General features: G+C 41.3%; 1 protein-coding gene across 2 annotated transcripts in view; it reads right to left on the reverse strand.

Moving 5' to 3' along the window:
- Nucleotides 1-23,365, reverse strand: part of Grb14 (growth factor receptor bound protein 14) — a 110,291-nt gene that overhangs the window by 27,886 nt on the left and 59,040 nt on the right. For both annotated transcript variants that reach the window (XM_006499883.4, NM_016719.1), the window contains one exon: nt 13,201-13,357. In XM_006499883.4, coding sequence (XP_006499946.1) covers nt 13,201-13,357 — 157 coding nt within the window. The remainder of the gene's footprint in view (nt 1-13,200; nt 13,358-23,365) is intronic.

The raw sequence follows: 23,365 nt of genomic DNA on the forward strand, positions 1-23,365 counted from the left end.
GTAACAGAGTGTAGAGTGGCAGTTTCTAAGGCTGGGTATGAGGCTAGAAAGAGCATTGTTAAGTAGGAAAGAGTTCCATTGTGAAAAGAGGAGCTTCTGCAGAGAAATGCTGGTTCTATGGGGCTATGGTTCCATGGGCCATATGTTGCACATAAGCCCACTGAACTGCATAGTTACATTGATTAAGATGGTCAATTTTACTTATGCTTTCTACCTCAATGTGATAGTATGCTTACTACACTTACAGTTATCTTCCTTTCAAACCTTGAAGTACTTGTTCTTCTGAAAAATCTTGTCATTGTGACTATTAATATCATTTTGGCCATAATCTCTCAAAAAAATGTAAAGTTACTAGTCCCTTCTGCATCTTTTTCTGTCTCCCACTCTGTATCTTTCACTCCTGATAGTCCCAACTATCAGTTGTGGGGTCTCCATGTGCCCCTCAAGAACAACAAACCACCCAAGACCATCCCCAATGTCACATTTCAAATGGACCCCATCTTCTCTCACAGAACCTCTTTACTAATGCCTAAACTTCCAGCTGTTCTTTGAACCTTATCTTGAGTCTGGACACTGGTGTCATGGCAGTTGCCCTAAACTATCTGTACCCATGGGAATTATGCCCTAGGTGCATATCAATTTCTACTTCACAGGAGATAAAACTACAAGATCTGCCTATTACACCTTATCCATTCATCTCTCCATTCTAATTGTCACCAAAGGCCAGCATGGGTTCAGTGCTCCTCTTGGACCTTTTGGACCTGGGAGTTTTGAAAGGGAACAAAACCAGTATAATAATAAAAAAAAATTAACCAAATGGGAGCCTTTTAAAGACAGCAATAAACGCGACAGAAAAATATGGAGCAAGGAAGACATAATGTGGTAAGTGCAAGGGAAAGAGTCCACTTCCTTACAGAGAAGTGCTTGTAGAGAGGGTGATCTTCCAGCAAAGATGCAGAGGAAAAGGCCAGAGCCAAACACACACAGCAGAGTAGTAAGGGAGCCCCTGGAGAGAGGACAAGGCTGGGATGTTTGAAGCACAGCATCCAGGTTAGCACAACTGATGCTGAGTGAATGACAGGACAGCACCAGGAGAGGAGACATCAGGAGGTGAGACAGTAGGGGGTGGGGTTGAAGTCCTGTACTCCCCGGACATACAGGATTTACAGGAGACAGTATAATGGCAGGTTTGAATTGCATCACATTGTTGTTGAGTATAGAACTGATTTTTAACATAAAGTCTATGTAGGAGGTTAATTGGAGTTAACCAGGGCAGAGATGATGCAGAGGAGATTAACACATGGTAATAGTAGGTTTGTTTTTACGAAATAAAATGAAGGGAGAAGAAGGAGGAAGAAGAAAGAAAGAAACAAAGAAGGAAAGAAAGAAGAAATAAGAGAAAGAGAGAGAGAGAGAGAGAGAGAGAGAGAGAGAGAGAGAGAGAAAGGAAGGAAGGAAGGAAGGAAGGAAGGAAGGAAGGAAGGAAGGAAGAAAGAAAGAAAGAAAGAAAGAAAGAAAGAAAGAAAGAAAGAAAGAAAGAAAGAAAGAAGAGAGGGACGGAGGGAGGGAAGGAAGGAAGGAAGGAAGGAAGGAAGGAAGGAAGGAAGGAAGAGAGGGAGGGAGGGAGGGAGGGAGGGAGGGAGGGAGGGAGGGAGGGAGGGAGGGAGGGAGGGAGGGAGGGAGGGAGGGAGGCAGGCACAATCTCAATACATCCTGAAGGTCTATCTAAGCAGTGGGATTGGAAGGAATACTCCAAAAGTGTGAAAAAAGGACAAGTCACGGAAGACAGCAAGCTTCTCTGTCTACACCTGGAAGGATTGTATAGTAAGAAGGAACTGGTAAACTGAGCCACAAGCGGATGAGACCCAGAGATCAATAAACTACAGTGCAAAGTTGTATTGCTAGCAGTCTCTGAGTACTGTTGACCTCTGCTCATCTTTCTCACAAACCGTAGCTGATGCTTCCAAGCTAAAACGAGTACACGTTCGATGTCCTATATTCTTTGTAACTGCAGGGAAAATATTCTGCCAGGGAAAGAAATTCAGAGCAACAATAATGACTCACTTGCTGACTTTCAGCAACATGTGTTCCTCTGTACAGTTTCCTTACCCTAAAAATAAGGAAGGAGCGGATGCCACACCCTGAATGTATATCAATACAGAGAGGGAAAAGCAACAGACATTTTCTTGATGGTTAAACTTCAATACAAATTTAATCAATCTTTGGCAGATATAATTGCTTAGAAAGAATCATGGCCCTCTGCTGCCCCATACAGGGATCCATCCTTTCATGAGATTGGAGATAGAGGTGAGAGAATAATGAAGGAGAAAGAGAGTGAAGTCAGATCCTGGATCATGAACAACGACCCTATCTGGTCCCCTTCAGGAGCAGGAACACTTTCAGGATATCAGGCTCCCTGAAATTTGAAATGTGTTGAGTAAGTTGAACCATAGGCTTGCTTTTTTTTTCCTCAAGAAGTCATGTATCAAATAGAAGCAAGAGCAATGCAAGCTCACAGCCTCCCAGTGTGGAGAAAGGGTGGGAGAGCATTAAGTCTCCAGAGGGAAGATGGGAGAGCTAAAAGAAAAAACAAAACAAAAAACAAAACAAAACAAAACAAAACAACAAAAAAAAAAACAAACCAAAACCCTAGGTTTAAAAGATCTGTGATTTTCAGAAAGAAACAAGCAGGAGTTTCCAGGACATGAAGAAAACAGTGAAAAAGACAAATACCTTGGTTGAGAATGAAGTGCCCCACCAGGATGCTGAAAAGGTAAACGTGGTCTCAGTTGTCTAATATAAGCATTTCAAACCAAAGGCAACTCACCAGCAGAATCTGAATTATTGACCCCAAAGGAACAATCTGTACAGCACACAAACACTATAAGGTTAAAGTCTCCTCTGCTGTTCTGAAGGCAGGAGGAGATACAGGGACCAAAATTCGTTTCAGTTACAGAAAGAAATTACAACTCTGCGTGTCTCAATCTGTGAGCACACTACTGTATTTAATGTTTATAATTCCCCAAGAAGACTGAATAATGTCCCTAAAGATATCAGGGCCTAACTCCAAAAAGCCTGCAAATGTCATCTTACATGACAAAGCATTTGCAGCTGTCTAATGACAAACATATAGAGTTGAGGAATAAAGAATTGGGCTCTCAATCCATCTGTAAGCATCCTTGAAACCACAGACAGAAAGGGGTTTGATATAGACAGCAAAGGGTATTATGCACGTCTGTGATACAGACTTGAAAACAGAGACTAAGCAACAGGACCACAAGCCAAGAAACAGCAGGAGCACTCTACGCCTAGAAGAATCAAGAGTCAGGTTCCCTTTAGAACCCTTTGAAGGAATGAGACCCTCCAGAATGGTGGAAATGCACACCTCCATATCCATTGGATGGTTCATTAGGTTTCTGGTAATCTGCTGTAGCATCCTTACAAAATTATCATAATAATCTAATAAGAAAGTTTATGCTTCTGTTTTCAAGTTAGCCAGCCTACCCAGGTAGACTGAACCCTCTTGCCTGATCAAAACAGATGACCTCTCCTGCAGAGGACTGCTTCCTCCTGCATAAAAAAGTTCCAACAGTAGGCACTCTCCCTGCATAATACCCACTCCTAATTCTATAAACAGGAAAAGTATAAGTCACTCGCTCATCTTCTATAGTTTTTATTATCAATTTTTCTTTTTTACTTTCAAATGTGTCCAGTAAATATTTGCTAATCTTTTGAAAACACACAATTATGTTCTGAAAGTAAAGAGAATAAAAATAAAAGTCGGATTTTGAGTTATCCAATTTTAACCTTCCATGGAACTAGTTTAGATCATTTGTATTTGGATGTGTTCAAAGTCAAATACAAAATGGGTTAGAAAAAAAATCAAGCTGAGGCTGGGCAATGGTGGCACACACTTTTAATCCCAGTACTTGGGAGGTAGAGGCAGGTGGATTTCTAAGTTGAAGGCCAGCCTGGTCTATAGCGTGAGTTCCAGGACAGCCAGAGCTATACAGAAAAACCCTGTCTTGAAAAACAAAAAAACATAAAACAAAAACAAAACAAAACAAAACAAAAAAATCAAGCTGTATTTGAACAGCCACCATGAATAAGAAACTAAATAATAAAGTGTGGTGGGTATGGTCACTGAATAGCTCATGCACACATACAAATATTCATACCCCACAGCCAAAAAATAACTTTGTAAAGAAAAGATAAGCAAGAAATACCTCTGGAAATTTTACAGATCTATAGCACTGAATATTTCAATAATGTGAACAATGAAGTTAGAAAAAACTAACATCACAATATTAAGAAAAATGCTAAAAATGGGCAATCAAAGTTTAAGACTGTATTTAAGAAAGCAAAATGTTTGTCCTATTCATTTAAAGAAATGACCTGCCTCCAGATCGTATAGACAAAGCCTATAAAATTTCATGGGGCTGAATTCAGCTATGTTTATTTTTACCTCATATACAAGTCTGACAATGAAGTTTTCTCACTATGGAATTTGGCTTTTAAAAAATATAGCACATTAGATATTCTTTATACATTCATAACTGAGCATCTCAATTTAGGTGCACTGTTGTGTGCCATCCCCCAGTCAATTTCATCTCACTAAGGACGACAGGTCCAGAGATCTACATAACCCTGGCATGGACCACTGATGATCAGCTAATCACAGTTTACAGTATTTGTTTTCTGTTAGTGAGATAGCTCACTAAATACAGGTGTGAATAGCATTACATTCAACAAAAAGACATGAGATGCTGAAGTGTAGTCCTGAAAGAAAGACAGGCCATGTGTACAGAAAGAGAAGCGTTCAGAACACCAGTGTGAAAGCCCAGGCACTGCCACATCCACGCTACCAAGACCTAACAATGCAAAGAGACAAACGGCTCCCATGGCACCCAGTGAATTTGTCTCAACTGTCCTCTTTCATATACTAAAGCCAAACCAATTTTAGCCAACTAAGTAATCCATCTAAGTAGCTCCAGACTTTTAAGTACAAAAAAAAGAACCCATTAATTCTCTAAAACATAACTTTTGATACTGTGCTCAAATCCCAGAATGAACTCCGACCTTTGAGTCGCCATTCCAGAAACAGCCATAAGTGCTGCTCATTCATACAGATCCATCTCTATTATTTTAAAGACCTTGTTTTATGGTTTTTGTTTTTATTTTGTTTTTTAACTTCATAAAAATCAACTTAAGGGCCGGGGTGGTGGCGCACGCCTTTAATCCCAGCACTCAGGAGGCAGAGGCAGGCAGATTTCTGAGTTCGAGGCCAGCCTGGTCTACAGAGTGAGTTCCAGGACAGCCAGGGCTACACAGAGAAACCCTGTCTCGAAAAACCAAAACAAAAAACAAAAAACAAAAAACAAAAAACAAAAAACAAAACAAAACAAAAATCAACTTAGATACTCTGTTAAAATGTTACTGAAAGTTGTTACAGTTGGAGCCGGAGTTTGAATTATGAAATGATCCATACTGACTCAGGAGTTGAACAATTGATCTTCCAGTTGGTGGGGTTATTCTGGGAGACTTTGGAAGTAAGTGTTAGAAAGTGTCACAAAGATGGAGGAAACAAGTCACTGGGAACAGGAGAGTTGTCTTGCCCCTGGTCCCTTTTTGTCTCCCTTCTCCATGTGCTCCTGCAGCCATGACAGCCTGCTCACTACAGCACAGAAGCATGAGCGAAATGACCAGGAATGGAACCGTCCAGAGCCATGAGCCAAAATAAAGGCTTCCTGTGTTAAGTGGGTGGGCATTTGGTCAGAAACACACAAAAGCAATCAACACATGCTGAAAAAAAATCATTTCACTCCCAAATGCTATATTGCCTACCTTTTTAAATACCTAACCAATAACTGGTTAAGCCTATTAAAAACAAAAAAACAAAAAACAAAACAAAAAAACCTTTCTGAAGTTATCTTTCAGAAATCAGAAAGTGAATTGTAATCACCAAACATCACTCATAGGTAAGTTTTAAAAAAAACAAAAACCCTATAGGCATGTCTCCTTAAATTATTTCAAAACAGGCAGTAAGAGAATGAAAGGGGAAGAAATGTTTACAACAAAAATAAGAACTTCCTGTTGTTTTACATTTTATTTTTGTTTCTAACTTATCTGCAGGGTCTTGCAGTTAGAAAAAAAAAAGTTACGAAGTAGTTCTGTTTTCTGTTTAATTTTCGAGAACTTTTTCTTTAAGAGAAAAAAGAAGAAAAGTGCCTTCTGAAACTGTTGATTTAAGTTCAAAGTCTTTTAAGGAACTTCAATCCGCCAAGAATGGAAGAGCTCACCTGTGACCTTCTGCCTGGATTTGTTCCCTGAATCCACTAAAAGCGATGCATTTGGGCTCAAATAGAAGCTGAGCCCCTGTTCTTCTCATCACTTGATAAGAGAAGAAACAAAGTGCCTTTTACCTCTAATGCACCCAGGAAACAGCCTTCCTACACCATTGTTGCAAGAAAACCTCAGGCCACAAAAGTCCCTCGTACTTCCCAGAGCTGGGTTGAAACCACCTGTATTTTGTCAATCTTATTTCCAGATCAAAATGAACAGTCTCCGACCAAGCAAAACAAAACCCGAATCAGAGAAGCAAATAATAAACTGGGCCTCAATTTCTAAAGGACTTCTTAACCCAACGGTGCTACTCACGACCACCAAGAAACCCCAGAAAATCCCCAGTCATATTAACTCCCTAAGGAAACTCAGAGAGAAATTAAGGCGCTTTATCTGGAAGGTTCACAGGCCTTTAAATTCATGTTTCAACAAATCAAAATAATCTATACATTAATTCAGACCCACAATGGCAACTTATACCCATAGAAAGACTCATTTTTCTTTCAAAGCTTGTATGCATGCAATCTCCAGTGGACTGGAAAAGCATATTGAACAGTTACTAACAGGCAACCTCGGGAGGTAGGAGGAGGGAGGACCTTCCAGAATGTAACAGAGACCTGGGAGGTGAGAGACTCTCACAACTCAAAGGGAGCGACCTCAGATGAAATGCCGTACAAGAAGAGAGAGGGAACTTGTAGAGCCCACCTCCAGGGTTGCCATCCCACAGTAAAAATTCTGACCCATAATTGTTCTTGCCTGAAAGAACTGCAGGGATGAAAATGGAGAGGAGCCTGAGGAAAAGAAGGTCCAGCGACAGGCCGAAAGTGAGATTCAGCTCAAGGGGTGGCCCCAGGGCCTGACACTTTTACTGAGGCTATGGAGTGCTCACAAAAAGGGACCTAGCATGTCTGCCCTCCAACAAACAGCTAAAAGAGTCAGATGCAGATATCTGCACCCAACCAATGAACAGAAGCTGCTGACCCCTGTGGGTGAATTAGGGAAAAGCAGGAAGAAGCTGAGGAGGAGGGCAATCCTGTAGAAGGACCAGCAGTCTCAATTAACCTTCATCCCCGAGATTTCTTAGACACTGAACCACCAACCAGGGTGCATACATCAGCTGATATGAGGCCCCCCCAACACATATACAGCAAAGGAATGCTGGGCCTGGGCCCAGTCAGAGAAGATGCGCCTAACTCTCAAGAGACTGGAGGCCCCAGGGAGTGGAGAGGTCTGGTGGGGGGGGGGGGTGGCCATCCTCATGGAGACAGAGGGTAAGGAGGAAGTATGGGATGGGAACCAGTCAGAGGGTAGACTGGGAGGGGAATAAAATCAGAAGTGTTAAAAAAAAAAAAGATTAAATAAAATTTAAAAACAACAAAAAACAAAAATAAAAACCTATAAAGACTCAAGTCCACACCCAGATGGATAAACTTGGTACCCAATTGGGAGTGGGCCAGCTATGAGACTACCATAATACCTGAAGTGGGAGATAGCAGGAATTCAGACAGCTCTGGGAACCTGTCAAGGAACCCAAATGCAGTTTTATTCGCATGTTATCCCTACTTTTTTCCAATAAAGACTCTATATACCAGCAAGACATCACTTTTGAGAGCACAGGAAGTCAAGGCACATGATGCTATGTCCAGAACATGTCCGGACATTAACATGTCCGGGCTTTAACTGAGGTTCTGAGTAGAGAACTCTGCAAACTGCTAACTTATAAACAGTACAGACTGCGCAACTGCATGTCGGCTCCAGCCAATTGGGGAAATGCTGAGACTCTTTTGTTTGAAACAAAAGGGGAAAAAAAGGTTTGGTCGTAGCTTCAGAGCAGGTAGCAGCAAGCCGCCTGCACTGCACAACTCCTCCTGGCTTTGAGAGATGGTGTGGACATGACTGCACATTGTAAAAACGGTTTCATTAAAATCCTCTGGCCATTCATTCTGCTTATTAAAGCCACTCCACAGTAGTATCCACAATGGAAATCTCAGGCGCTGCAGCAACGATACTAAAACACAATTAATCCTTTTTTTCTGAAGACCATGTAGGTATGAGCTCGAGGTATGGTATTAATTGCCGCTGCCTTCGACCACAGCTTCAATTAGGAATCCAAATGGGAGCAAGACAAACATGGATCCCATTAAGTTCCAGAGGAGTTGAAACTGATGCCACACCCAACACACACACACACACACACACACACACACACACACACACACACACACACATTCACTTGCTCCACTGTGACAGCAGAGAGCTCCATCTGGGGAACTATAGTGACATCCAGTGGCTGGCAAGGAAAGTACAGAGCTGGGACTATTGCAATGTGTTGATACAGTGACATTTTAAACTTGGTATCAGTAAAACTGCATTATCAGAACCCGATCATACTACACTCCACCACTGGGCAATTCAAACACATAAGCCCGAATGAGGTCAGGTACTTGATCTCAATGATTTAGCCAATTAAAATTTTCAGGAGTATATATTTTGGTCACAGGATATTTGAGGCTCTGGGCTTTGGGTTGGGAGAAGCCACCCCAGCAACACGCCATGCTTCTCTTTGTTCTTGCTGTGGCTCTTTTGTCCCCAGGGTGAGTTTCTGTTCCTCCTGAGCAAAGCTCTTTTTCCCTGCATGTGGTGGGTCTCTCTGAAGCTGTTACCTGCCAAGAGCAGAAATCATGGCAGCACCCAGTCTCAGCCCAGCCAATCAACAGCTGCAGAGACAGAGACTCATCCCCCCCAACCCCCCACTCCCGCCTCACAATGGTGCCCCAGACAATGCTAAATGATAAAGGGTTGGAGAACCAAGTTGTAGGCCACCCTAAGTCCAGATAAAAACCTAAAACCCTGTAGACTCAGTGGTCCCCAGCTCTGTCTTTTAATCCTTTAACTGACAGAAAAAGAACCCACTAGTGAGCTGGCACCAGAATGAAGCATTGATACTGGGTTCAAAGCTTCAAGGCACACACACAAAAGCTGTCTATGAATAGCAGCTGAAGTGTTCAGAAGAGGTAACCAGGGGAAGGGGAGATTTCCTGATTTACAAGTGAAAGGTGAGGCCTACAACCCCCACAAACCATATTTCAGTGAGCTGAAATAGTTTATTCAACCGAATACAAGTAATAACCGCATTAAAACAACACACAAACTCAAATGTGCAGGAAGACACCTGTAATCCCAGGCCTGCGGATGCTGATGGAGGATGATGGCAAATTTGGGGCTAGCCTGGGTTACATAGTGAAAATGATGGATTGAGTAGACGGAGAAAATATTTAGAGTCTTAAAATGCTAGTAGAAGTCATCTCAATGTTGTGAAATTATTTATATTTAATTTGGAATTTCTGATTCCCAATTATGTACAGGGAGCTGCTTATTCTTATGTTTAGAAATATTTTTTATCAAAAGATGGCCTAATCAGCCATCACTGGAAAGAGAGGCCCTTTGGACTTACAAACTTTATATGCCCCAGTACAGGGGAACGCCAGGGCCAAAAAGGGGGAGTGGGAGGGTAGGGGATCGGGGGGGGGTGAGTATGGGGGACTTTTGGGATAGCATTGGAAATGAAACGAGGAAAATACCTAATTAAAAAAAATAAATTAAAAAAAAAAAAGAAATATTTTTCATGATGGGGAATACCTGCTCTTGGTACAGGACTTGCCTAGTGGGCACCAGGTCCTGGTTTCTGACATAGAACCATAGCCTTTCTTTCGTGTATTAATGCGTGTGTGTGATATGACAGCTACTACCTCCTTCTTTTACAGCCTATTCAGGGAACAAACACAAACTCATTGCACCAACCAGATGCATGGACTACTGATAAGGGTCTCCAATGCAAACATGACCAAGATACACTTGCTGGTCTGATGCTGAGGAAGACCACAGACCACATCCCCAAAGACTATTTTAGCCTCCTCATCTATTATTAAATCATTTAGTGCTCTAGTAAAATTAGTGCTTACAGCTATTTCTTTTGGATATGTAACCCAGGTTATAATAAAGGTGAAAGACAATCAATGCAATGAAGGTCTTAAAGAAGATGTCTTCCTCATCGCATCTGATCTGACACGTGACTTATGAATCCAGGAGGTGATATTCAGGTATTTTGACTTTATTTCAGTAATATCTAGAAAACGCACGAAATCATGAAGAAGCACATCTATATCAATGCCTAAAAGTTTAAACTTAGTGTGGCGCTCATAATTATTTCAAAGGCTCTATTTTAAGATTCTGCAATTTAAAAAATGCATTTCATTCCTTAGTATAAATACTTGGCCGGTTCTCTGTGAGCATGGTGCCCTTGTTTACAGAACAGAGTTTTATTTCTGAATTTTGAAGCTTTTTCTCAGGCATAAATTATATTGACTATAATGGAAAATGTTTTCAAAGTATCCTAAGATGAAAGAAAAAAAAGATAAAAGTATAAAACACAGCATTTATATAGTATGTTAATTAAGAGATGAATAGGTAATGAAATTATTTGGAATATGGCAAGTATCTACTGGGAATTAGCCTTCTTGTAGATTAGTTATCAGGAGTAGAAGTTAAGCTCTCATCATAAGGGGCTATGGAAAAAGCCAATGTTTAGTAGGGGCAACTCTGGCCCACCTCCAGAATTCTGGCACCTCAGAGGGTATTTTGTTTCACACTCTGTAGTCACAAGTATCAAAAACTGGATGCAACAATACAGGTGTCTGTCCCCAGGGGTCTTCAGGACACTCTGTCTGTGCCAGTGTGCTGTATAACAATTTCTTCCAAACAATGTCCCTTCCTGGAAAGAGGCTCTAGAGACTCCGGAAATAAACAACTCACAAGTCTGGGGAAGTTCCTGAAACTTTCAAGACTCACAACCCACCCCTACCCCATGCCTTGCCCCAAGGTCCAGAAAGCAGTGGGCAACTAAGGGGAGTCTGAGTGGCTAGGATGACAGGAAGATACTGACTGGCTTAGCTGTCAGGACCAGACACTATTATCTGTCAAGTTCCTTGCAAGTCATAGAGAGAGTGCCAGGCTTTGCAGCTTCTTCATTATGCATCTGGCCACACTTCTGCTCCTGTAAGTAACCCTGACCCATACTTCAGTAAGTAAGCACAACTCTTTTGTCCTCCCAGTGTAACTTTGGTGGAACTGATACTTTGTCTATGGCCAGCTCGTTTTCTGGGAAAAGGAGAAATTTGTGAACGTCTATGCAGGAAAAGTCACACAACAGCGTATGTGTGTAAGCACAATAAGCAAAATGCACACATATCGAGGAGAGAGTATGGATCTGTCCTCTTTAAAAAAAAAAAATGACCTCTTATTGTACCTAAAGCTGGCAGAACAATCTATACCAGCAAGTTTCGAGGATCTGCTATCTAGACCTAGCTAGTAATGGGGTTACTACATCTGGATTTCTAAGTGGGTGTTTGGATCAAACTCAGATCTTCATGTTCATACCCCAAGCATGTTACTAACTAAGCCACCTCCCCAACCCCAGAGTCTTTTTAAATCCAGTCACCCAATCTCTGTTGTTTTTATCATTTTTCTCAATTTCATCTCATGAGGAAAGGGCAGAGCTCTCTTCAGAACTGGACCTAGCTTTGGAATGCTTCATTGGCTTATAAACCCCAGAACAAATGATGTAAAGGTAAAATTTTATGCTTCGGTAGTTATGTCAGAAAGTGAAAACTGTCCTGAGCAGTATAAAATTTCTCTACAGTTCTCTAAATTAAACATTGGAAGTAACCCGGATGTCAACAGTAAGCTATGAGAAACCATTTTGATGACATTTTAGTAACAGCTATAGGATAAAAAGAGAAGCAATTGGTGGCACCTTGAACACCTTCCCTCAAAAGACTACCATGAGACTTTGCAGGTATGATTAAGTCAGAAATCTGAAATGATGGCCCTGCTGCAGGTGATATAGGAAACCCTAAACATTGCTGGGCCAAAAGCAGGAGACTCAACATAGACAGATGAGAACTAGGGTATCTGAGCAAGAACAATAATCAGAGTAATGTACCTTCAAGCCTAGGAATACTGGAAGCCTAGGAGAAGCTGGAAAGAAGCCGAGAGTGGAAAGGAGAGTGTGCTATCTTAGAGCCTCCAAGGGAAGAATACAAACCTTGATTTCACCCAAAAGTAGTGCTTTCATATGTCGAGAATATAAAACCGTAAACAGAATTGTTTTAAGCAACCAACTTTGTCATGGCAACCATATGAAACTAACACAAAACTGAATGAATGAAATAACTCATCATAACTCACTCCTTCCTTTCTCATCTACGTAAAAACACAAAAGCATTCCTTCCTGCCTTAGTATCTACAAGAAGAAGAAAGAAGAAAATAAAATTGTTGCCAAACCCTATTTCCACTCTAGAGGCCAATAAATCATTAATATTTAATTAAAAGAAGAATTGCATCCCATTAAATATTTGAAAAAGTACTATTTTTAAGTCTTGGATGTAAAAATGCTATTTATTTCTCAAAGGAAAAAAATTAGAGTATACATTCCCAACCAACTCACAAGAAGATGAAACAAAATCTTTTTCTACTGACTTCTTGAAAGCCTTTCTTGTTTTTATGAGATTTGCCTATGCAACTTAACTCCATGATATGGTTCCATGGATGTATCTCCATCATGATTTAAGATAGTCTTTTATTAGTGCCATCATGATTTAAATAGAGATGACAATTTCACAGCATTTCTACCTTTGTTTCTATTTTGTGCCTTCTTTGTCCACAAACTAATGGCCCTAAAATAGGATTGAACTCCTCAGCATAATCTGTCTGCTTTTCTGCAGGGGAAGAAAGTCTTTTCCATGAGGTAGGTTGTGTAGCCATTAGGAAAACCACTAGACAGAGATCCTGTGTCCTTACCTAAACCTATGTGAGATAGGTGCTCAAAAAGGGTCCAGCTGTTGTCGTCCACATAGTGGTTCTTCAGGATCAACAGCTGGCAAACATCTCGGGCTGTGATGTCACTGGGCACCTCTAATGCTCTGCTGGTTTCATCCTCGCTGTAAACTTTAATCACCTGTGTTTGTGAGAAACAAGAGAACAAGCTAAGATATTTGCACTTATTGTCTTGGTTACCCTTCTTACAACAAAACAACTGTCAAAGGCAACTTAAAGAATGATGGGTTTCTTTTTGGTCCATAATCCCAAGAGATTTGCACTACCCTGGTGGGATGTCATAGCAACAGGAGCTGGAATTAGCTAGACCCACTGTACCCACATTCAGGAAACAGAGAAACAGAGGGAAAGAGGGAGGAAGGGAAAGAGGGAGGGGGGAAAGAGGGAGGGAGGAGGGAGGGAGTGAGGGAGGGAGGGAGGGAGGGAGGGAGGGAGGGAGGGAGGGAGGGAGGGAAGGAGAGAGGGAGGGAGGGACATCTTAGTAACTCAACTCAGAGCTCCCACAGCCTTTAGAATAGTGCCACCCACTTTCGCATGGATCTTACCACACCTTAACACAACTTTAACAATTCTTCCAACATATAAAGAATTTGTTCCCAAAGTAATTCTAAACATTCTTAAAAAACAAAACAAACAAAAAAAAAACAGCCTTTCAAATGCTGAGATTACAGACAAAGTGACTACACCCAACTCAGGATTCCTCTCCTTTTAAAGGATTAATAATATTTCATTATGAGCATGTGTGTGTGTGTGTGTGTGTGTGTGTGTGTGTGTGTGTGTGTGTGTGTACATTAACACCACAGCTTCTTTTTTACTTCTGTTCCCATCAGTAGGACACAGTCAGTTTTCCATATCATTGGATCATTACAGTGTGAATGAAACTACAAATTTCTATAAGAGACAGTGATTTCAGTTCCTTTGAGTATCTGTCCACTGGGTCATGTGGCAGTTCTGTGTTTAATTTCTTTAGAAACAGTGCCATTTTTCATAATGCTAATTAATATGCCCTTCTTTCCGCATCAGAATAGAGGCCTTTCTCACTTTGTCTATATCATGTCCAGAGTGACAGCTTCTGGTTTCTGGGAGACAGTACCTAAAAGAGTTTTTGATTTCTATACACATCTATCAGATGGTCATGTGTCTTTAGAGACTTTGTGCAGTTCATTTCTTACTCTGATTCCTTTCTTCTATTGAGTTGCAGAAAATAAATAGTAGTCAGGTGGTGGTGGCACACTACTTTATTCCCAGCACTCAGGAGACAGAGGTGGGTTGATCTTTGAGTTCAAAGCCAGCATGGTCTACAGAGTGGGTTTTAGGATATCCAGGGTTACACAGAGAAACCCTGTCTTGAAAAAAAGAAAAACAGTGATGAAAGAAAAAAGAAAGAGAGAGGGGGAGGAGAGAAGAGAAAGAAAGGCCATATCAGGTATATGGCTTTCAAATATTTTCTATTCTATAGGTAGAGTTTTTATTAGCTATTACATTCAAATGTCCTACTTATAAGTCATCAAATGTGTTGACTGGGCATAAATTCCCTGTACAATTCCTTGTGCATTTCATTTTCTTACATGCTGACTGAATGCTGTGCATCCACACTTTCCTTGGGTACCAAAGTCTCTTTATTCAACAACTACTATCCTTTCTGTATCATCTAAACTAAGTTCCATTCAATCACTACTCTTTCATTTCTTTACCTTTCTGGTCTATTAAAGCTATGAGCCTCTTATCAATGTTCTACATTTTCCTTTCCATATTTAGATTTTGTAAATAATCCAAGAGATTTGGGTTATTCTACATTAAAATATGACCATGAGACCCGGAAAACAGTGAGGCTATCTGGAAAGATATTCCCAATTCAGGTACAGAGGCTCAGGCAAGGGCTGACTAGGTATTTGCATGTCCTTCATCCCTTTTCTCTCTTCCCATTGGTGGGGCCATGGAATTGAGTTTTAGTCAGCAGAACACAAGCCTGTGGAACAGTGAGTCTCCTGATCTGTCCCATAAAATTCTACCACATGTCCTGATTGTCTGTCACCACCCTCCCACGGAATGAAAACAACTACACAGGCTTTGAGGAGAGGAAGGCCATGGGCAGAAGGAGTCCTTGTCCCTAAATGGCCTCAAGGACAATACTCCACTAGGAGTATCCATGTGAACAAGAAGCAAAGGCCCACTCTGTGAACACTCTGTGAATCAGAAGTGAGATATTAGAACACACAATGTCCAACTTCAGTAACATAATATTCACCAAGCTGTGCTCTGTATTAGAATTCCCAGGATCAATTACTATCTGTATTAAGTTAATAAGATAAGCATGCACATGAAAATGGAGCAATAGCATATCTGGGGAAGCATACCAACAGAAAAGCAGAGAAAGCGGTACAGAAAATTTCCTATCATAGGAATATTAGCAACCACACATGGCAGGAATCCAAACAAATGCAGTAGAGAACAATATGCCAGTCCTGTCCTATCTTTTTTTTTTAAGTACACTTTATTATATCACAATGAGGTAAGCTCTCTCTCCCAGTAGAGAGGTGACATAAGAAGAAAAAGTATTCTGTGTATTAATGGGTGAATATTTATTGAAAGGATTAAAGGTTCATTCCTTTGACCCAACAATTTCATGTCAAAGCAAAAATTGTCAATTTTCTTTTTGCTAACATTAGAAAATGGCTTTTAGAAATTGATGTGGTCAACAAAACATTATTCATAATTCTAATGGCATGTGTTTGACAATAAAACTATATCTCCACAGAATAAACTGCTTTGTGGGCCTTAAAACATTATCTGAAAAAATTGTATAAGAATATTTACAGCCAGGCATAGTAGCCCATGGCTGTAATCCCAGGACTAAAGTTGTATAGACAAAATGATCCAGAATGCAAGGCCAGCTTTAGATACAAGGTATGTTTGAGGCAGGCCTGAGCTAAGAGAGACAGAGAGAAAGAAAGAGAAAGACAGACAGAGACAGAGGGACAGAAACAGAGAGACAAAGAGACAGATGGAGATATAGATGGAGAGACAGAGACCGAGAGAGTCAGAGACAGAGATAGACAGGCAGGCAGGCAGGCAGGCAGGCAGACAGGCAGACAGACAGACAGACAGACAGACAGACAGACAATGAGCAATTAAAATATTTGTAGGACACAATGCAAGCTTCCTTCACCTTGGATCCGGGCCTCTTACCCCTCTTCTTGGGGCTATGTTACTTTTTTTGAAGCACTCTCTTGCCCATCCCCAGCTATCTTTTCAATATGACCCCTCTCCAGCTCAGTGATGTTGGGCTAGAGTCCTGGCACTGGCTTTTTGCAAGGAACCCTAGGACCTTGCAAGCCAGGCATTTTGAAATCAACAATGATAAAAGTAGTTATTCAGAGGCCAGTGTTTGTAAGAACTCATTCAACAATCATTGTGTGGGATCTCTTTTCTTCAGAGCTATGGACGAGGAGAAGCAGACCAGAGCTGGTAGTGATCACAAAGACACCAGCCTTGGGCAGATGCAACCCATATGAAGGAAGCACATGGCAGTATGCCGAATATGTGTGCCTAACACAACTCATATGTTGTAACCCTATTCTCAGGCTGATGGATGATCTGTGCTATGGACTTGGGGGAGGGAGTGATCAGACAAGGGTTGTGGCTCTCCAGGATGCAATTAAGGTTTGATGGACTGGGTCACTATGATCCTAGGAAAAGCGTAACATGTCCCTGAAAGCCATCTTTCCTGTCACATGTAAAACTCCACCTGGAACTTGCATCTGTGTTCTACCCACAAATCCTTAGTTATGGTCCACCTGAATTTCAAGGAACTCCTTCTTTTCAGTAGAATATTTTGGATATTCAAGGCTTTGTGGTGTGCCTTTCCCACCTGTTCTAGCAAGCATCCCCCCTGTCTGGGAAAAATTTCTATTTATTCACTATTTACACTTATACCCCAGCAACCTAGCTTAAGTCATCTTGGCTTAATCAAACCCTGCTGAGCAGATCCATCCATTGCAAGGCCTGTGAGCATTCTGCACACTAAATATTCAACTTATTTTCCTGGCATTCAATTTGAAACTGTTTTCCATCATGGTAAATATAATTACTCAAAAATATCTCTGTTCAGGAAAGGTGCATGTCCAAACCCAGACACTATTGCATACGCCAGCAAGATTTTGCTGAAGCGACCCTGATATAGCTGTCTCGTATGAGGCTATTCCAGTGCCTGGCAAACACAGAAGTGGATGCTCACAGTCATCTATTGGATGGAACACAGGGCCCCCAATGGAGAACCTAGAGAAAGCACCCAAGGAGCTGAAGGGACCTGCATTCCTATAGGTGGAACAACAATATGAACTAACCAGTACCCCCGGAGCTCGTGTCTCTAGCTGCATATGTAGCAGAAGATGATGTAGTCGGCCATCAGTGGAAAGAGAGGCCCCTTGGTATTGCAAACTTTATATGCCCCAGTACAGGGAAATGCCAGTGCCAAAAAGTGGGAGTGGGTGGGTAGGGGAGCAGGGTGGAGGGAGGGTATAGGGAACTTTTGGGATAGCATTTGAAATGTATATAAAGAAAATATCGAATAATAAATAAATAAATAAATAAATAAATAAATAAATAAATAAATGGAAAGGCAAGGTTCATGTACTGGGGAAAGAAAGTCCAAGTACGAACTGATTCAATATGGCAGTCTCAAGATACAAAGCCACTGGTGTCTGAAAGCACATGTTCAAAGCCAGTCAGGATTGTCGCTGAAGTTTCCTTCTTCTCATCTGGTTTTTAGCAGTTCCCCACATAGTGATTTTTGTGGCATCTCATTGGGCCATGTTATCTAAATAGGCTGTTGTTCATAAGGGCATGCCTCTTACATGTGGATCTGGAGGAGGCCAGGGCTGGCTTTCTAAGGATGTTTCCGCTGCTCCCCATGTGGCCATGCTTACAGCGGACAGGATCAAACTCTAGAGGGTGTTCCTGCCCACATCCAGGACAGTATAACCCCTGACTGAGCATCAGTGAACCTGATTCAGTGGAGCAATGGTGTATCCTGGAGCAAAAACCCAGGAAGGGTGACTGAAGGATGGGCGAGCAGGAAAGGCCCCCTCAACCTCCTGACTACCCCATGTGTTTTCTTACAGCAAACTCTCATCACCTGTGTCAGAGAAGCCTGCTTCTCATTTTCCAACCCCATGTTTTATTTCAAAGAAACTAAGAAAATGTAAAAGTTAGAGACACTCGGGAGCTATGCTAGATTGTAAATGAGAGGAAAGTACAGAGCAGGCAAAGCACTGAGAAGAGAAATTTTTAACCACTCATTCAGGAAACGCATTGCTCCGTGCAACCTGCATTGTTACAGATTTTCAAGATTGGAACATGTAAGTTAAGAGCCTCATTATCTTATTACATGTTACCAATTATATCTATCACTAGCACATAAGTACCAGAAAATTAAATTTCAGAAGCAATGTCAATAGAAAATTTCCTGGAACAAGGCTTTAAAGCCAGTTGAAATTCATGGAATAAGTGTTATTGATTTTAATAAAGAAAAAATACTTTGGTTTTAACTCCATTTCAAAGGCAGATTTTGTAAAAGAAAAAAATTTAATGCTGGTGTTTTTCAAATATACACTTTTGTATATATGTATTTATGTGCATATATGTATATGTGTGGTATTGTGGGCACATGTATATATAGGTGATAAGTATGTGTATATACATGTGTATGTGTAAGGTGTGTATGTAAAGTGTGTGTTGTGTGAGCTATGTGTACTATGTGTTTGTGTGTGTATGTGTGTGTACATATACAGGGTGTATATTGGTGTATGTGTGTGTGTGTGTGTGTGTATGTTTGTATAGTATGTGTGCAGAGTGTGTGTGTGTGTGTGTGTGTGTGTGTGTGTGTGAGAGAGCAAGACGAGATTTCACCTAGTTTAGCTTTCCTCTACAGCACATCCCAGAGGTCTCTGGAACCCACTTGTTTATAGAAACTTTTTTATGTCACTAGTGCAGAAAGGCCTTGAGAACTCTGTTCTATGTCTACTTATCTCCTTTAAATTCGTGACGACAGAAAAGATAAAGTAAGCTTCAACTCTCAAGTGGCATTAGGCCTCTTGCAAAAAGCATTAGTACACCTTCCTATCTAAGAAAAAGAAATCAGTTCCTCACAGAAGACACGGGACTGATGGGTGCACACCTCAAGCTGGGGCTGTTAAGGATCGTGGGAAAACAAGCAGTTCTGCTCTTCAGAACCCTTAGAACATAATATTAGCATCCTGTTTCCGCTGCAGCCTGAAAGATAAAAAGGGCTGGGCATTTGTATGACCATGCTACTTAATAAAGGGATGTAATACATTTCTAGTTAAGTCCCCCGAATTCCCAGCTTGCTTTCTAGTGTGAAGAAAATAGGATGAGAAGACTAATATCATTTGCAATTGTACACCAAATGAAATTCTGCTTGGAGCCAAAGAATAGGAACAGACTTTGCTTCCCAATGGAAAAGACAGTTGAGTAACAAGAGACACACAGCTCTGATGGGATATGTTTACAGCATCTCCCTAGCATAAACAGACTGCCCCAAAGGATGCCACGGTATATACAATGGCTCTGATGAGAAATCCTTCCATGTGGATGGATGATTGACAGACTGAGAAAACTGAGCCATCTCTGCCTTAGGAGCAGTTTACAACTTCAAATCTGTTCTAACAGCGCCCACTTGAAGCACGAAAATCACTGGTCACGGTAGTGTAGTCCTCACAGTCTCGAGTGTCAGTGAGTGTATCCGTTTACGGGGATATACCAGAATGTCTTTAGACTCCTGATCCAGCAAACCAGTTCTCCCATACAAAGTGAGCAGCAGAAAGAGATTTCAAAATCCACCTTTTTTTTTCTTTTTAAATAAAAGACACAACAATAGAGAGGAAAGAAGAAGAAAAAAAGGTTGACTTCAGAAAAACATTCGAGGGCCTTACAACCTCTAGACTTAGAGACAAAATACTTCAAATATAAGCTGAAGGTTGTGTCTAAAAGAACCAAAATAAAGAGAGAAAGAGAGAGGCTGAGAGTGAGGGCAATACACACTGCCTTGTTCTCAGAACACTCTGGATTTCTGTGAAATTACCTGGAATTTGATTCTCAGAGAAGTTTATTATATGGAAAAGCCCAGGAAGACAGAGCAGACACTAAACAAGGTCTCTCCCCCTCTCCTTAACCCCCCTCCCCCCCCCCCCCATAGCTGACCACAACAATGGGATGCAAGAGGATCCCCAGTTCCTTCCAAGCTGGATGCACTCAAGAGCTTTGGGGATGCATCAGGAGTGTCCAATGAGTATTTGCCAAGGGCTTTCCAAACTGCCATCCTGGGAAACTGATAAATGCCCCACGTCCTGCCCTCACTGTCCTCAGCTTCTTCAGAGAATAAGAGAGAGAACACAGCTTGTCACAGTGGGGAAGTGTATGAGATCAATCATTAAAACAAAAAACAAATAGAATGGAGAGAGAGAAAGAAGAAAAAGGGCAAACAGAGGAATGATGACTGGAGCATGACTGGACTGTGTTGCTCCTGGGCTAGAGTGTCTAGGAAAAAAATCTGAGCTCAATTAATATTAACTAGTACTGTATTTAAAATAATGTGATAAACATATTTTAAGTGTATCTTCCAGTGTTTAAGTTTCATTCTTTAATCCTATGTATCCATTATTTCTATCACTAACGTATAATTACTAGAAGATTAAAGTTAAGACAAAAAGTCCACAGAAGAGTTCCCTGCACTAGGACCCAAAGTGGAGCTCATTTTGTTTCTATAACTCTTCCAAAGTTATGAGCAACTAGAGAAAGATTACAAAACATTTTCTGATGCTTCAAGATTTCTTGCTGTTTTTTTTCTTTAAACAGAGAGCAAATGTACTTAAATCATATGAATATTTTTATAGCAAGGTCAGAGCAGCCTTGGATCTTCACATTCTTCTAAATAAGGAATGCTGTGGCCAGAGATAAGAGGAGACAGTGTAAGGATTTTGAATTAAACAAGCCTGTGTGTTTGCTTAAGGGGATGGAAATAATGCGTTCATTAGTTCTTATTCCATATCTCTGCTTTTCAAACAATGAATCTCCAAAAGAACGCTGCTCCAGCAGCCCTCAGTAACTCCAGCAAAGCTGCTGCTCCCTGCGCCCTTCCTCAACTTTTTCTAGGTGTGAAATACTGAGAGCAAAGGAGTACATAGCTTAGAGACACCACATAACAAAGTCTTAGGAAATTTGAAAGAAATATTCAACAATCCTTATGCCTGAGCAGAAACTATGCATTTTTAATTAGTTACATTCGTTCAAAACACGCAAATGTCACGAATATTGACTCTCGGGAACTGACATAACAAAGACCATGCCTTATCCTAGTCTGCTTTTCAGCTTCATTCCACACAACCTGCTCCTTCCTCCCTGATCTCACCACCCCCACTCCCAACCCCACCCCCACTCACCCTCAGTTTCTTACAAGTGCCTAGCTCCTTCCAGAACACAGCATGCTTTGACATAGTGCACTGACTACTGGTACTATCTGAACTATCTCCCTGAAACCTACTTTTCTTCCCTAAAGTCTCAGATACACCATTATTTCTTGGAAGGAAAATGTCAATGACTTTTCCAGTTTAAGGCCAGAATGTCTATACCATGCGTGGTGTACCTGTGCCATCAAACCCACAAAGCCATTGCTACACAGAACACCACACAACATCAGTCACAGCGGCTTCCTATCTTCTCTCCAGCAGCCCACAGAACACGGGGCTCACAATGGACAAATGAAATAGTTATTCTATGGTGAATAGACTCATTGTCTGTAACCCCAAGTGAGACATTACGGATTCCACAACAACACTATTGAGCCCTCAAGTTTGAAACCACACATGCAGACCAAAGAGAAAATAGTAGCAAGTTTTCATAGAAAGTCTCAGCTGAACAAAACCCAATCTGGGACTTAAAGTGGCCTGTTGTCATATTTGACATTGTGTAAAAAGTTGAAACACAGAGGGAGGGGGAACCTGGGTAAAGCAAATAGTATGAGAAAAGGTATTGAGGAAGAAGAAAAGCAAATAATAATAACAACAATGACAACAACAACAATAAGACTGGGTTTGCTGTAGCAGAACTAGTGACACTTCACAGTTGCCAGCAGACCAAGGAGAAGGGTGGTCTCATCCGGACATGCTGAGCACCGGGTTCCCTTCAGACCAGTAAAATGGAGAACGAAATCTGCCACACCCCAATTACAAAGCACCTCTCAAAATTATCTGAGAATACAGTAATAAGGTTTAAAATAGAAGTTTTACAAGGCTCTCCTCAATAGGGGCAAGAGAATTGACTGCTCAACAGCTGATGGTGACAGAACCATAATGGAAAGGGGAGCTAGCTACTAACAGCAGATTTGCCCCAGACCTTTTCTCACATTTGAAAGATTGGGGTTTTAAGTAGTCAGGTCCCTCAAGCTCCTACTAACCCAAGGTCTTTAAGTTCATCCCTAATGTTATTTATTTTTAAGACTACAGGATGGAAGTTTGCCACACCTTCTGTGTAGTAGCCTTGGCTTAGCAGTCGCTTGCTTGCTGCTCTGCTTCCGTTTGACAGTTATAAAGAGTGCCTGGGCTAATATCCCCTTATCACTAAGTGCATACCATGTATGTTCTTTTGTGACTGGGTTACCTCACTCAGGATGATATTTTCTAGTTCCATCCATTTGCCAAAGCTCCATATACTCAAGATACAATTCACAGATCACATGAAGCTCAAGAAGAAAGAAGACCAAAGTGTGGGTGCTTCGGTCCTTCTTAGAAGGGGAATAAAATACAGGAGCATATGTGGAGATAAAGTGTGGAGCAGAGACTGAAGGAAAGGTCATCCAGAGACTGTCCCACCTGGGGACTCATCCCATATACAGTAACCAAACCCAGACACTATTGTGGATGCCAAGAAGTGCATGCTGAAAGGAGCCTGATATGGCTGTCTCCTGAGAGGCCTTGCCAGAGCCTTACAAATACAGAAGCAGATGCTTACAGTCAACCATTGGACTGAGCGGTGGGTGGGTCCCCAATAGAGGAGTTAGAGAAAGGACTGAAGGAGTTGAAGGGGTTTGCAACCCCATAGGAAGAACAACAAT

Source organism: Mus musculus, chromosome 2, assembly GCF_000001635.26.
Source record: "Mus musculus strain C57BL/6J chromosome 2, GRCm38.p6 C57BL/6J".
NCBI classification, from domain to species: Eukaryota; Metazoa; Chordata; class Mammalia; order Rodentia; family Muridae; genus Mus; species Mus musculus.